The following is a 15,791-nucleotide window of genomic DNA, read 5'->3' as shown; positions in this document are numbered from 1 at the left end:
AACCAGCACACTCTTCCTTACATCATCTAATTATTTATTATTTTTTTTTAGTTTGAAGGCGTTAATTGTTCTAAAATGTATTAATGAATAATTTGAAGGAGCATTGAAAACACAGGTGATGAAGAAGAGTATTAATTAGTCTAAAAATTGATACTGCTTTTAATTTTATATACCACACCAGATAAATTGTATGAAGAGGCCCTGTTACTTGGTTTTATTCTTCTGCATTTTCATTCTTTACATTGTACCCAAACTTCCTGCAAGGGAGGACTTAGGGCACATTCACATGGGCACAACAGCCTCATCCTCACTACATCTTGCATCATGCAGCCCCATCTGCCTTAGGGAAAAAAAAAAATCCATATAGTGTTCCTTGAAACATCATCCCTGAGAAATCACCCCACTCACTGCATGTTTAAAAAACAAAAATCAGAAAACACACTCCGAGCTTCACGAATCACTCCAGAGCCAGGCTCCTCTGCTCCTATTAAATTAAGGGATGAGTCCTGTAACTAAACAGGGCTTGGTTTGAGCTGTATGTAACAGTGAACTTGCTCCATGATGTGTCACTCTTGACTTACTTGTGCTTTGAATCCTTAAATCCATTGCAGGGGGGTAGTACATTATATCTGTTTTCCTAACAGGGTTGGCATTCTGTTCCAAAATCAGTACAATCTGTTGAAGTCAGGGTCATCTACTGGATGAACAGGGTCACTGCTCTACATCTCTAAAAATTAATCTAAATGATAGATGAAAGTGTCTTTTCAAAAAAAAAGAGAAAAAATGCAAACCAAACCCTGGCAGGTGCAGCTCTCCTGCTAAACCCTGTACAGTTCATATGCAACAGCTCTGCAAACATCTCTGTTCCTACAGTCAATGACATTGGCAACCAGTGGTGCTCAAAGGCAACTGCTGTTCAGCCGATGGTAAATCACCTCCTAATGAAGGCTGCTAAAGGTTGGGAAATAACCTTTTGGGAAATACAATAAATATAGAAAGATGCTTGCATGCCTGGAGCACTTTGGGAGCTCCTGACATTGTAGGAGCTGACAGCTTGATGCGTCTCGCTGTAAGGAGCGACCTTTGGATCAATTAGTTGATGCTATTGGTGAACTGGAGAACATCACGGTACCGTAGCCAGCAGAATTCAACACTCATTTCACAGTGCATGATTATTTGAGAAAGCAAAATGTGAATTCTTTACCCGGTCGCTGGGAAAACTCCTGCAGATTTAAACATCCCAAAGACACCACACAAGGCTCCATCCCAAACCCATACTTCCCCTACACGCTGTAGGGGTAGCGTGGCTTCCCCTGCGCAGGGGGGATCCCGCACCTGCCGAGCGCCGCATCCCGTGGGAGCACAGGCACCCGGCCGCTCTCCCGCCCGGCCCGGGAGCGCTCCCGGCGCAGGTGCCGCTGTCCAGCCGCGCTCCCACAATCCGCAGCCAAGCCCCGACCGCAGCGGCGATCACCGCAACACCGCCTTGAAACCTGAGCCCCGTCCTCAAACCCTCTGGTGACCCGCCCGGGGGGCTGCGGAGCCTCCCGGGCATCAGAACCGGCTTCCCCAGGACACTGCCCGCCCTGCCCCGAGCGGTGCCCGGTGCCGCGGGTCCGTACTCACCGCGGTGCGGGGTTCTCCGACGCCGGCGCTGGTCCCGGCAGCCGCCTCGGTGGCCGCTGGCCCCTCTCTGTACGTGCGGCAGGGGAGCCCCCGCCGCCCGCTCCGCGCCGCCGGCGAGGCCGCACCCACCCACCCTACGTGCGGCTCGGCAGCCGCGGCCCCCTCCCCGCCCGCCCCGCTGCCCCGGCCGCCTACGTGTGGCCGTGCATGCGGGGAGCGGGCGGCACGGCACGGCACGATGTGACACGGCAGGGGCAGGGAAGGGCAGGGCATCCCGCCGCTCGGGGGGGGCGGCAGCCGGCTTAGCCCTGCGTGCCGCGCTCGCCCAGGCGGCAACGGGGCTCCCGCAGCCGTCGGGGTTTTCGGACAGCCGGGGGAGCAGCGGGGACCGGCGCAGGGGGCCGGCAGCGGCCACTTCACCGGAGCGTGGCGGTGTGTCACGTCCCCACGGCAGCACGCTCGGGGGCCGTGACCCAGAGGGCTCGGGAGCAGCGGTTCCCCCGCGGGAAGGGCGCCCGCGCCGCGCGGCCGTAGGGACGACACATCTCTGTTCGCGCCTGTGGGGACTGGGGCGGGGATGTGAAGCCCCGCGCCTCGAGAGCGTCCCCGGGATCTCTGGGCTGTGGTAGAGCGGCGCCGGCCCCGCCGCTGCTCATCCCGCCCGAAGCCGCTCATCCCCGCGGGCTGCGCCCCGGGATCACCCAGGGATGCGCTGCTCGGAGAGGCATTTTGCCCGCGGACCGGGCTCGCCTTCCACGGCGAGGGAGAGCGGGACAGCGCCCAGGGCGGGCAGAGCGAGCGCCCGTCACTGATGGGGTCTCGCCACACACAGCGGCACCGGGGCCGCACCGCGGCGGGAGCGGGTCGGGACAGCTCCGCTCCCACACGGGCAGCCCGGGCGGCTCCTCCCGGTACCGGGGATGGGACAGCCCCGCTCCCACACGGGCAGCCCGGGCGGCTCCTCCCGGTACCGGGGATGGGACAACCCCACTCCCTCAGGGACAGTCCGGGCAGCTCCTCCCGGCACGGGCCGTGCGCAGGCGCCGCGCGGCTGCTGTGGTGCGGGAGCGCATGCGCGGAGCGGCCGCGGGGTGAGCGCGGAGCCGGCGCGATGAGCGCCGTGCCGGGGCTGAAGGAGGATTGCGAGGAGCTGCTCGGAGCCTTCCAGCAGGCAGACACCGTCCGCTTCGAGCGCTTCGCCGAGCTGTGGAGGGAGCGCCGCTTCCACACCATCTTCTAGTGAGTGAGGGAGGGAGGGGATGGCGGAGATGGCTTCCCGGCCGCCCCTCAGGCCGAGCCGCGCCTGCCCCTCGCCTTCTCCTCTCCTGCTCCTCTCCTTCTCCTCTCCCCTCCTGCCCCTCACCAGCCTTGCAGCCCCCAGTGCTGTTTCCCCCCGGGGTAGTCCAGTCTTAAAGGAGGTGTGGGTGAGCCGTGTGCCCCCTCAGGCCTGGCTCGGGGAGAGGGTTGCCTGGCTGGCCTCTAAAGAAAGTGGAGCATCGGTCACTCTGTAATGATGGAAGAGTTTTAAATTCAGGGTATTTCGTGCATTAGGAATGTGTGTGGTTTGAGCGCTGGCTCCACGGGGAGCTTGGTGCAATCCTCGGGAGATGTAAAAGTGTGATCGCTGGGCGTGCATGTTTGACTGAACCATAGAATATCCTGAGTTGGAAGGAGCCCACACGGATCATGGATCCGTGCCCTGCACAAGTCACCCCAAGGGTCGTAGCCTGTGCTGAGAATCTTGTCCAGACTCTTCTTGAACTCTGCCAGTTGTGATTCTTGGGGTCGTCTGCAGGGCCAGTAGCTGGACTCAGTGATCCTTGTGGGTCCCTTGTAGCTGAGGACATTCAATGATTCTCTATTTTTAAAACATCTAAGGCTTGTTTCTGCATTATGAATTTTCCTAAAGCCTGTAGTTTTATATTTACCTGTTTTAACATGCTGCTTTTTTTTTTTTTGTTTGTTTGTTTATTTGCTTTAGTGGTAGAATGAGAGCTTTGGAGAGGAATAAGATCACAAAGAAGACTCTAGATGTGGCTCAGCAGTACTTCTTTCCCCCCTACTCCTTCCAGATCCGAGTTGGTGCTCTGTACCTTCTGTATGGGCTCTATAATGCCCAGCTTTGTCAGCCAAAACAAAAGGTAATTGTTCCTGAGGTTTTATTCTGAGGAGATACTAAGCATAAGATATGTGGTACACTGCTGTCTGCTTTGTCATCATAAGTGGTTAGGGCATTTCCTCTCGCTTTCTCAAAATAAAAATATACTTAAAGCCAGATTGGAAGCTACTGGAAAATGCAGGGACAGAGAATGTGTTCATCAGCTGCAGGGTGAACCCCATTACAGCCTGAGTTACTCTTCAGAATTCCAAGAGAATGGAGACTGGATTATTTCCACTTCCTGTTAACCAGAAAAGGAATTCATAAATAGGTTGAGAGGGTGAATGACACCCTCCTTGCTGCTTTTAGGGTAGGAGACCAATATCTGAAGGAATTACAAACTCAGTGCAAGGAGAAGTGGCTTGCTTAGGAACTTTGTGATATATGTTGAGTGCAAATGCAAAATTGAGTCCAAATTCTTCAAATAACTGAATTTGGAGTAGTCTGCAGTGATGCCATGATGGCTCATATTTTGACCTCAGAGGAATCAGTAACTTTTTATGACGATGAATTTAGGCAATTTTAAAGCCACTGCTGGATACAGCTGTAAGAGGGGACAGGACTTATCCAGAAAGTTAAGCAGAGAGCAAGTGAAGTGGGCAGAGTGGAGAAAGAAGAAATAAGGGAAAGAGAACATTTATGAGCATTTCAGTGGCAGCACAACCTGGTATGAGTGTTGTTTCCTAATCACTAGTGAAGGGGAATGTCCCAGGTGCAGACTATTTTAAACACACTTCAGAATGTGAAGAATGAATGTTTTCAAATGTCAGAAAGGACTTGTGTTCCATGTCACTGTCAAAGAAAGTGACATAATAATGATCTTAGGAGCATAAAATTAAGATAGCAGTAACAGATGTTATAGTGGGATCCTTTCTGCAGCTCTGGACATGCAGGTGTTGTCTGCAGTCAGATCACAGTAGACTGTAGATCACAGTAGTCAGCTCAGTTAATTTTATGGTTGAAATCTTGGTTTAACAGTATGTAACTCTTGTGTTGCAGATCAGAATTGCACTCAAGCATTGGCCTGAAATCCAGAAATTTCAGCTGGATCTGCTTGATGCCCAGCACTATGATGCAGTCTATATCTTCAGGAGACTGCGACTTGCCAGAGCCTTCCATTTCACAGCAATGCCAAAGCTAGTGAGTTATTACATTGATGACTTACATTTTTAAACAAAATACCCTCATCTTTCAGTGCCTGACAGTTCAACAGCTCTCATGGTCAGCTCAGCCTTGAGGCCAGTTAAAATGCAATATTTGTGGCTTTACAGAGGTAGGTGATGAAGAGCTTAGAGGATGTTTGAATGCCTCTCACCTGAAAATAGTTTAGTTTTTCAGTCTCTGATGTTCCTAATGGATTTGAGATGTCTTACCAGTTGGGGAAATTAGTCAACTAGTCAATGCTGGATTAAATTCTTAACTAGACAATAATTTGTGAAAAGTGCTGCCTCTGAGCATGTGATAGCAAAGCTGTTGTTTTATGTGGTTTTATGCCTTTCAGTGTCTTCCATCTCCTGATTGATGGATATGCAGTAGGAATTCTTAAGAGGAGGTGCCTTTTAAAATTTTCTTTTATGTTACAAACATTTCCTCTTGTTTTAGCTGACCTACAGAACTAAGAAGAAGATTGAGAAAAATTATTTTAAAGAAGAATTTAAGGACCCAAGCAATAGAGTAAACAGCCTCATCACTAATGATGTATTGGAGGTACAGTAACCTTTAAAATACAGATTAATCAATGGGGTTTGCTTTGTTTTAATTTCTCTGCTGTCCAAGAGCTGTAACTTCTCTAATCAGCAGTCTTGTCCTTTTGTGGAATGCAGGCTCAGGTAATTTTACCAGACACTCAGAATTGTGGCATTTAGTTTGGAAGAATTGTGGTACCTTTTTCAATACTGAAATATGCTTTAATGTTCTGTGGTTTTGCCTCAGTAGGATGTAAAAGGGTGTAAATGGTTAATTGTCACTTAGAGAAAAATGGAAAAGGGGGGAAGGATGTTTGTTTTGATATATCTGCAGGTTGCAGCTGGAGGATTGATACTTGTGATAATATGAATTTACTTATCTGCAATACTTCTTCTCCCACCTTTATTTCTCCTTTCAAACATTGGGTTTTTTATTATATGGAAATGTTTTTGATTTTTATTATATGATGCATTTGATAAAAACCTGAGTAATTCAATGAGGTAAAAGTTCTTATATAAAGCAGGTAAAGGTTCTTATATCACTCAGTGGTAGAACTTTTTTTACAGCTTTTTCATTCAAATGTGTATCAGTAAGGTTGACTGCAGTGGTACAGACATCTGTGAAGTAAAATATTTCCTCCAAAGAGATGAAAATGCACCACAGTATCAGAATCACAGTGGTCCTGAATCACCTTCTTAGTTAAAATAATATAAGATACTCTTCTTCTTTAGCTTATTTGATGGGTCAGTTCTGGTTAGCATGATTCCTTGGCTCTAAAACTCAAATAATCTAACCACAAACAGTTTCTAACATTCCTCCTGGTCCAATGGTCTCCTTAAAATGGTTTCTATAACCCTGGGTTTGTACATTGAGGACCAATATTGCTTTCCTGCTGGAATCTTTTTTTTTTTTTTCCTGAAAGACACTTTTTTAAAATTAATTTCAGGAACTGATGAATATTCACGACCACTACCAGAAAATGAAGTGTGTCATTTCAGCTGACAAATCCCAGCCAGACAAGGCCCTGAGCTTGATAAAAGATGACTTTGTGGTTAATCTCAAAGACATAACCTTGGAACATCAGGAATGGCAGCAGAACAGAATGGTAGGTACTACCAACCACTGTGCTGTGGGGTCCTTAGCAGGTTGGGTGAACATAGAAGAGCTGCATTTCTTGGTGTGATTACATCTCAGACTGAAGGAGAAGGAACTGTGAAGGCTTTCAGTGTGTGAAACCTGAGGCAAGGATATGGTATGGAAGAAAGGACTTGTGGCTGGTCTTGCCTCTGGGATACCACAACTGACTGCTGAGAGGGAAGCCCTGAAGGTCTGACCTCATTAAATACCTCTGTAACACATTCCTGGATCAAAGAAAGGCCACAGTGTAAGGGAGATGTGGGCACGTGTGTAAATACTTGTCTTGTTTTTTACAGTTCTTGGATTTTAGCTGTCTTGTTTAGCACAGATGTTTAAAGAAAAACACTCTTCTTCCCCACAGAAATTACTCCAAAATGCTAAAGTAGCTCCTGAAACAGAAGACAAAAAGAAAGAGGAGACTTTGCTAAAATCAGAGGTAAAGAAACTTTGCTGCGTTGCACAGGCCAGATCTGTTCATTTTTTGACTTCAGATCTCAGGCTAAGCAGTGCACATCAAAGTTTGATAGTGTCAGAATAAAGTCCAAGGACAGCTGGTGGTGCTGGTTGCTTGGTTTTGTTTTTAACTCTCATTGTTTTCTGTTGAGCTGTGAGCATTCACTGCTGTGACTGCTTAGATGATCACCATAAAAAGTCTCTCTCAGGTGAGGAGGGAAAAGAACTGTGTTTTCTTGGCCAAACTCCTTTACACTTCCTCCTGGAGTTTCAGCTCAAGGCAATATTCATTTTTTTATGCTACAAAATTGTCTTATGTTGTACTTATCTGCTTTGAATTTGGGTAAGATGTTAAGTTTCAAATTTGAATTTTCTCCTCCTGGGCTTTGTTACAGTGAAAGCAACCAAAATTATGCTCTGTCTTTTTAATGATTTTTTTTTTCCTTGAAGTACCATTTTGGTGGCATGGAAATTCTGTAGAACTAATTATAGAGTTACAGCTGTAGTGAGCTATTGCTCACGTGGTTGCCTGATGCAATATTTCAGTATTTCTAGAATAGAATAAGAATATTTTCTGACTGGACTCTTGTTTCTTTACAGGGTTCTGAAAGAGCAAATGCCCTGGCAAGAATCAAATACAAATCTTATTCTGCAGTTGTTGAGGTGAGTATGAAAATTGATAATGGGAAATGTCTTTATTTTTCAAGAACAGTTTCAAGTAGCAGTTTAATGTAAATGTTGGGTCAAAAAGGAATGAGTTAAAACTGCACTCTGTAATTCAGTTTTTGAATGATTTAGTTTTCCTAACACAATAGGGAAACCCAAAGCTCTTACTCTTGTTAGATTTATGGAGCAATGCAGATAAGGCCTGTGCTTGGGGGATTTTCCTTCACAGGGTATCTTTTAATATCTACTCTCTGTTTGGAATTTTAAGAATAAAAATACATGAGAGTTTAATTGGTCAGATTCTTTACATCTTAGATACTGGAATCTTGGAACATGCCTGTGAAAATGGGACTTGGGAGTTTAAAGTCACTTGCAAGTTCTTGAAAACATCATTTCAGTAGCTTCTCCCTTAAAAGAGTATTGTTGGTTTGTCTTTTTCTTAGCAGTCCTATGAGAAACTTCTCACCTTTCTCTATTTATTAAAATCTCACGTCGAAAAATGTGTCATTGAATGAAACACAGCTCTGGATTTTCAAACAGTCCAGACTTGTGAATGTGCAGTGATGTTTTCTAGGCACTTAAGCAAAGTATGATGGTCAGGAGGCTTTACAGAGCAGCAGATTTTGGAAGTGTTTCTTTTGTGTAGGGGGATGCAGCATGGCATGGCGTGGTAGTAACAGAGAATGGATTGGGAATTAATGAATGTTTCATTATTTGCATTTTAATTTATGCACCCGTTAAATCATAGAGGGCATTGTCCTGTTAAAACTGAAGAACAGCAACTAGTGAGGGTCCTCCCTCCCTCTTTCCCCTTCTGTCCCTTTTCCACCCTGACATCAAGTTGATGCTTTGGTCCCTGCTGGTTTGTCAAGTGACCCACAGCAAGATCTGGCTGTACAAGTTCAGCTTTCTTTGTGTCATTCAGGTTTCCAGATCCAGGAGACATCGGCAAGTGCAGTTGGAATCCTCTGAATCAGGGCCCAGTTGTGGGAAGTCTCCAGGTCGAAGTAAAAAAGCCAGCAGGACACCACAGCCAGCAAGAAGAAGTTCTTCAGAAGTTAGAGGTACTTCTCTATTGAATCCATGAACCTGGGGAGCTTGCAAAATTTATTCATTGCTTTGCTAGCTGGGTTAAATTTTGCTGTTATCACTGAGAAATTACTTTTCCTGAGGAAATTCTCTTTCTGATATCCAACTCTTCAGCTGATAGAAGTTGCTCTGCTGTCTAAATCTTTTCTTCACTCCTTATTTGTTACAGGTTAAATGAAACTAAACAGCAAAATGGTTTTGAGTTTTCCCGACTCTTTGAGTTTTCCTGACTCTTTGAATTGTTTTTATTTTGAAGATGGGAATTTAATTTCAAAGTTCCAAACTCAGTTTTCAGACTTGCTTAGCCTCTGCTAGGGAAAAAAAGTTACTGAGGAAATGAATCCCTCTTCAGAGATGAGCATTAGGCAGTGTTGCCTTTGCTTGACTTTAAAAAAGTAAATGAAGTGTTTTGGACCAGTAAGGGCATTGTGAGTTATTGAACTGAGTTGGTGATTAATTTGCTTTAAATTGATAGTGTTAATTACTTGTTATTGAAGGTTTCTTAGTGAGCCATATGGAAGGTACTGTGAAAAGTAGGTTTGTCTGCAGCATTTGACAGCATCTTAGGAGAGCAGCAGTGAACAGTGTTTTAACTGCTGGATGAGGGATGCAGAAGCAAAAAAAAGCTGACAGTTTTTTCTTAAAATCTGTGTGCAGGTGAAATGCAAGCGGCAGAGGAAACTGTAACTCGGCATATCGGGATGCCAGTAATCATAGAAGAGGACTCAGAGGAAGGAGGTACAATGATTGCAATTCCAGCAAACTAGTAACTTGTTTTTGAATATCCCTTTAATATTTGGATCATGTCTTGCTGCCTTGCAAAAGCCAGGTTTGGTTTTAGCCTGCAAATTGTTGCATGAAAATTGAAACCTTGAAATGCCACGACAAAGTCCCCAGAGTAAATTTTTTCTGCGTAGATTTCATCGTAATGTATTCAAAGTTAAAACTGGTCCAGTTTAAAAGAGTGTCATTCTTCTGTAATACAAGTTTGTCTTGAGGAGTTCCATGGTGTAGGGAAAAGTGATTTTTTTGGTCAGTCACCCACTTACAGAAGTGTTCTGGTAACTCTGTGAACTTTGGAGAGAAGAGCCCTTGCTGCCCTCACCTTTGCTGAGGGGAGAGAAGGTTCCTCTCTAGCCTTACTTTGAGCTGGGCAGTGTTTCATGGACTGAGCTCCAGCACAGCAGTGGCATCCTCTGCTGTGCTGGAAGCTATCTGACATTGTCAGGGGAGGACTCTGGGAACTGCAGCAGGGGAGTGAATGGCTTTGCTGATACTGATACTGAGCTGCTCTATAACTCAGAAGCTTCAGGGTCTGCTCTCAGCTGCTTGAGAACATGGCACAGTATAAAAAACCTTCTGTAGTAAATTACTATCCAAAATTGTATGTAATGGAAGGATATGTAATACAAGGGATATTTAATATATTTTAATACATTTAAATATATTAAAATATATTTTTAGTGACATTGTATATTTATATTTGCTGTTTTTAGAAGCAAAGGAGCATCCCTCAGTACTGAAATGAGATTACATTCTCTGGTCACTTTTATTTGTAGACAGTGGGAATTCATTCAGTTTTAAATGGTCAGATTGAAGGTGCCATGGAGCATTTAATATTGTACTTTGTTTACTTTCCCTTCACTTGTCCACTTGTGGTGGATAAAAAGTTTCTTTCTAAATTAGGAATATTCTCCCATTTCTCAGAATTTTCCAGTAAATTCTGAAGCATAAAAAATACTCATAAGCATTCTCTTCAGATATTTTGTGAGTATTCCATTTGTCAAATTCACAGCAAAATCTGAAAGGTGTTGGTGAGGAGCAGAAAGCTTTTAAGATGAAGTAAGTTTTGAAGTACAATATTCATCAATGGAATTTCAGTTGATACTTTGAATGACAGTGTGCTCTAGAATCCAGAAAGATTTTTTTTCATATTTGAAAATCATGTGGAGAGGGACTGGGAGGGGATCTTAAGAGCTTATCTAGTTAATCTCCTGTGCTGGATAGAATTCATTCTACTTGAACAACTCCCATGTGGGAAGATGGATTTAAAAGCTTTTAGAAAACCCTTTCTCTTTATTTTCTTTCAGAAGTATCTCTCCCCAAGAGGAGAAAACGACGTTAGAGGATCCAGCTGGAGAAGCACTAATTTTAATTTTAATAACAAAATGAAAATGTCAGAGGTAATACCAAGTGCTTGTGTGGGTACCTTTGAACATAAAAGAAGTGTCTGGGACCAGAAGCAGAGATGATGCTGGAAGGGATGCTGGTAGTGACTGGGATACTTCAGCTGTCTTGTGGAGCCTTTATTCACCTGGTGAACGCTTTTTGTGGAGACTGAAGTTGCTGTGTCCTGACTGAGCTGGAAAGAGAAGGCTCAGAGAATATTTACCCATGTAAGACATGTCTATAATCCTTTATCTCTGAACATAAGGGTTATTGACTGTTGAAAATTAGTGCAATAAATTATTTTTCATGCTTGACTTGCTGCATTTTATGGTGTGTAAACTTCACTGCTTGTCATGGTTTGATGCCACACATGTGGAAATGAACTTGCTGATAAGCTTTTTGTTGTGCCCTCTCTCCAGTAGATCTGGAGTTACTGTGTATTAAAATGGAAGGAGGTAAAGGGTGTTCATTAATTCTGCAGATAACCCTAAACTGTACAAGGGCAGGACTGGAATTCAAAATGATCTTTATAAATTGGAGGGGAGTGAAAGAAGTGAGTGCAGAAATAAACATGGATCTGAGCACCGAGAACAAGCACAGCATGGGGAAATATTTGCTTGGCAACAGTGCAGCAGATGAAGCAAATGGACTGAGAATCATCAGCTGGAATGTTTCTGTAAACACTAAAACCAGTAGAATTTGTGTCACTCAACCTTGGAAGGCTGTAGCCTTAAATATCCCCATCTGACCACAACAGTTTAAAGAGGAATGTGGAGTTACTCTCCTTGGAATTTCTCCGGTTGATCACAGCTGTTCTTTCAAGAAAGGCAAAGGAGTTAAGTGTCCTTTTCTACAAGAAGAAATATAAATTAGAATTTTGAAAGATTTTGAATACAAAAAGAACCTAATTTGAATTAATTCATTTGGTAGTATGACTGTCAAAAGGCCAGATGAATTGAAGTGCTCTTACCTAGAAGAAAAAACATTTAAATGGAGATACAAATGGTTTTACTATCAAAGGTTTCCATATTAAATGTGTTGATTGGCAAGGAGGAATGGGCCAAAATGAGGTTGGACACTGGAAAAGCTGATGATGAAGTGCCAGAGGTGCCCTCAACCTTGTTAATGAGAAAAGAGGAAACACTTTGTAATAAAGCTAAACCTTACTGTACTGTAAACTGAACAGTGAAGTACTCAGTTAAATAACCAAAGTCTTGACAATCTAATCCAAAAGTCATTATTAGCCCAGATCTAATTATTATAGAAAAAGAATACTTCTACACAGAGTATAAACCCCTATAGCAGTAACAACACAGTTAAAGTAATCATACATAAATTTAGTTTCTACTCTTTTTTTCTGGTTTATCATTCACTCTTCCTCTTTGGCCTGAGGTTGGGCTAAGGCTGTGGATGGCTCAAATGTGGTCTTAAAAGGACTCATCTATGGCTATGAATGTTTTGGAGGTATCATTTCTGTAAAGTTTGCACACTTTGGTTTTATTTGGGTTTTCTGGCAGGGACAATGCCTGTGCTTTTCTGTTACCTGCACAAACCCTGCCTCTGTGCACTTCTACTTTTTGATGAGCAGGTACAAAAAAAACCAGATGAGGCCTCAAAGGGAAGCTTAATCAGCCTTAGCTTTGCTCAGTAACATGTTTAAGGAACATATTTAATACTGTTCCCTGCAGTGGCACTTTTTCATAACATGACCATCTAATTTGCCTCTCCTTATACCTTTGAGCCCTCCCAAGAGCTGAGTAAGGGGTGGAATTTGTCACAATTTTTGATACTCAGTGATATGAGTCCTCTCTGCACTCCTCTGCAAATGATGTACAAAGCATGCAAAGGCTTGGCTAGGCACAAGGATGGGTGCATTCAACTATCAAGAAATTGTTTTCGTATTGTAATCATGAAAACAAATGTTCTGTAATTTGTTTATAAAATTACATAGATGGAAAATGGAAGTCATGATTAAGAATAAACTTAGAATAAACTGCTGACTATATGCATGGTGATGTTTCAAAACAGTAATCCTGAGAATTTAGAGGCAGCTGTAAGCAGAGATTCACAATGGTGGTGTAATCTTTAAAAGAAAAAATCCCTTGCTGCAGTCTGATGGGCAATTACAGGCTTTGAAAAACAGGACAGGGACTTCCTAAAATGCTTCATTGAAGCAAGCAGCTGTCATTAAAAAAAACCCTTCAACGATAATTCTGGAAATCCAAATAGTAATAGTAGTAGTAGACTTTCTGAGATCTAAATTCTCTCCTGGTTGTAGTCTCAGCTATGCAGTGGTTAAAGTCTGCAAGGAAATTCAATCTCTGTGATGCCAGCCTAACTTCCAGCTGTGCTGGTGGATAGGAGTGAGGCCATATGACAGTGTGTATCTGGATGTTGTTACAGTTTTCAGAAATAAATTGAATAAATATGTTTTGGCTGCAGCTTCTCTGCGGTAGATGCCCAACTGTTCATCCAAAAATCACAATTTCTTTGGCAAAGGTGAAAGATCCTCTTAGTGGAGGCTGGAGCCAGTGCTCAGTGATTGCAAGGATAATGTGGGTGATGAAAAACAAAACACAACTAAAACACCTGGAGGTGACATCAGTTTATAGAATCACAGAATCAATTCTCTTGGAGAAAACCTCTGGCATCACCGAGTCCAACTTTTGACTGATCAGAGCATGGCCCTGAGTACAATGTCCAGTCTTTTATTGAATACCTGGAAACTGTTTAAGTGAAAGTGTACAATATATTTTTTATTCTTATTATTAAAGCAACCAACAAGATCTAATTAAATCAAAGTAAGTGCAAAATACTGGACAAATGAAGCTCAAATACCAGCTCAGGAATGCTCCTGTAAGCAGCTGTGCTCAACCTGGAGGTTTTTGCAGCCTTCAAACTGAAGTTGAAATAGCAATATGGGAGTGATGTGAAAAAATTCCAAATGCCATGGGTGACAGTGGAGATCTCTGTGGGTACAGCTTAGTGTCAATGGTATCACCTCCAGAATAACTGGAGAATCCTACAGTAAAAGGGATTTTGCTGTTTGTTGTAAGGCCAGATTGTTTACTGTGAAATTCTCTTATTAAGTGAATTTGTGTTGCTACCAAATGCACATCTCTACTGTAGTGAGCACAGAGAAAAATTAATTCATCACCATCTGCATAAAGACAAGTTACAAAGCTGGAGAGACTGTTCCACTCATTCTAAACCCTTTCTTTTTCAGACTAAAATCAAAAGCAGTCTGTTTTCTTTTTGTTGTTGGTTTTGTTTTCTTTTTTTTTTTTTTAGGATTCTAAAGGTAGACCTGATCCTAAAGGACTAAAAGATACTTCAAGGTTTATTCTGATGTTTTACTTAAATATCTTATGTAACTGGACTCTATGCAGAGTGTTTGTATTCTCTCATCACATGAGCCCTGCAGAGCAGGTTTCTTCAAATGACACTGGTATTTTATCCCTTCTTGTCTGGAATGTTTCATTTTGAAGCTCATTCTGCATCTGGAGTTTCCTGTTCAGATTTTACAAAGCTTGCTAAGTGGCTTCCTCAGCCCATTTTCATCTTGGTCCTCAAATCTGGGCACATGATTAAGCCAGATAATGGAATATTTCCCTCCTCCATGTGCAGCCCAACGTTTGAAAATAGAACTCCTGGAATTTATCAGCTACAAGGAATTTTAAAATGTGCTGAGCTCTGTTTTTCTCCTAGCACTTAGAGTTGTAGGAGACCTTGAGATGAATGGGATCTACAACAAAAATAGAAGTCCAACTCCTGGCCCAGCCTGGGCCATCCCAGGAGTCACACCCTGTGCCTGAAAGCCTCGTCCAAATGCTGAACTCTGTCAGCCTTGGTGACCAGAGCCCTGGGGAGCCTGTTCAGTGCCTGAGCACCCTTTGGAGGAAAAACCTTTTCCTGATATCCAACCTAAACCTCCCCTGACACAGCCTCAGGTCATTCCCTCAGGTCCTGTCACTGGGCACCAGAGAAGAATCAGTGCCTGCCCCTCTCTTGCCCTCAAGGGGAAGTTGTAGACTGTGATAAACTCTCCCCTCAGTCTCCTCCAAGCTGAGCAGACCAAGTGACTTCAGCTGCTCTTGTGTGGTTTCACCTCTGGGCCTTTCACCATCATCATAGCCCCGGGTCAATCTCTATGCTGTGACACAGTTTGGCTGTAAGAGAAACCATCAAAGGAACATTACCTTACAGCCAACAGACACCAACCTGCTTCCTCTTTAGTCACAGCAATGTAAATCTGGGAAATATGGGAAATGAGGCAGGACATAAGAGGACATAACCCTCAGCTGCTAAGGGTTCTTGGAGATGGGGAGTAACTTGCTATTTTGTTATTTAAAAAATGGGTTTTGAAAAGTGAGGTAGCAATTAAACCCGAGAGACAGGCTCGGTGCACCCTGCTGAGCAGGTGATTCTGACACGGGGCTGGAGTTGTCACTGTCCATCCCGCTGGTATCCACACGTGCTGCCAGCCGCTCAGCCCAGTCCTGAGCACCGTGAATAGCCACGGCACGGCATTTTGGGAGGCGCAGCCAAGCCCCCCGGCCGCATTTCGGGGTGAAATGTGGCAGAGCCCCGTTTCCCGGTGCCGCCCCGGCAGAGGCAGCGCCGCTCCCTCCCGCAGCCCCGCGGGACCCGCGGCCGCGCCCGGCTCCCCCCGCTGCCCGCGCCGGGCGGGGATGAACCGAGCGGGGCCGAACCGGCGCGCACCCTCCGCGCTGCCTCCCGCGGGCTCCGCTCCGCGCCCAGCCGGGCCCGGCCATGGCCACGGACGGTGAGTGCGGGCGGGCGGTGC

General features: G+C 44.4%; 2 protein-coding genes and 1 long non-coding RNA gene across 6 annotated transcripts in view; 2 read left to right on the top strand and 1 right to left on the bottom strand.

The window, feature by feature from the left end:
• Positions 1-1,715, bottom strand: part of LOC118686882 (uncharacterized) — a 62,658-nt gene extending 60,943 nt beyond the window's left edge. The window contains exon 1 of the long non-coding RNA XR_008508432.1: positions 1,627-1,715. This is a non-coding gene — a long non-coding RNA (uncharacterized LOC118686882). The remainder of the gene's footprint in view (positions 1-1,626) is intronic.
• A 991-nt stretch (positions 1,716-2,706) lies between these two features.
• On the top strand, positions 2,707-12,984 carry SNAPC1 (small nuclear RNA activating complex polypeptide 1). Its single transcript, XM_036384793.1, has 10 exons — positions 2,707-2,865; positions 3,608-3,767; positions 4,784-4,924; positions 5,387-5,491; positions 6,417-6,575; positions 6,969-7,043; positions 7,661-7,723; positions 8,652-8,790; positions 9,473-9,553; positions 10,906-12,984. The coding sequence occupies exons 1-10, from the start codon at positions 2,738-2,740 to the stop codon at positions 10,938-10,940; spliced, it is 1,086 nt and encodes a 361-aa protein (XP_036240686.1). The 5' UTR covers positions 2,707-2,737; the 3' UTR covers positions 10,941-12,984.
• Positions 12,985-15,668: 2,684 nt separating this feature from the next.
• SYT16 (synaptotagmin 16) overlaps positions 15,669-15,791 on the top strand; it is a 114,280-nt gene continuing 114,157 nt past the window's right edge. For all 4 annotated transcript variants that reach the window (XM_036384307.2, XM_036384309.2, XM_036384304.2 and 1 more), the window contains exon 1: positions 15,669-15,770. The gene's annotated coding sequence lies outside the window, so the exon portion shown is untranslated. The remainder of the gene's footprint in view (positions 15,771-15,791) is intronic.

Source organism: Molothrus ater, chromosome 6 (assembly GCF_012460135.2).
Source record: "Molothrus ater isolate BHLD 08-10-18 breed brown headed cowbird chromosome 6, BPBGC_Mater_1.1, whole genome shotgun sequence".
NCBI lineage: Eukaryota > Metazoa > Chordata > Aves > Passeriformes > Icteridae > Molothrus > Molothrus ater.
This window is presented reverse-complemented; position numbering and strand designations above follow the sequence as displayed.

Bases quoted from the DNA above. Each gene is read 5' to 3' on its own strand.
- SNAPC1 (XM_036384793.1), top strand. From the start codon at position 2,738: ATGAGCGCCGTGCCGGGGCTGAAGGAGGATTGCGAGGAGCTGCTCGGA. The intron at 4,925-5,386 runs GTGAGTTATTAC...CTCTTGTTTTAG, and splicing joins TCACAGCAATGCCAAAGCTA to CTGACCTACAGAACTAAGAA. The intron at 7,044-7,660 runs GTAAAGAAACTT...GTTTCTTTACAG, and splicing joins AGACTTTGCTAAAATCAGAG to GGTTCTGAAAGAGCAAATGC.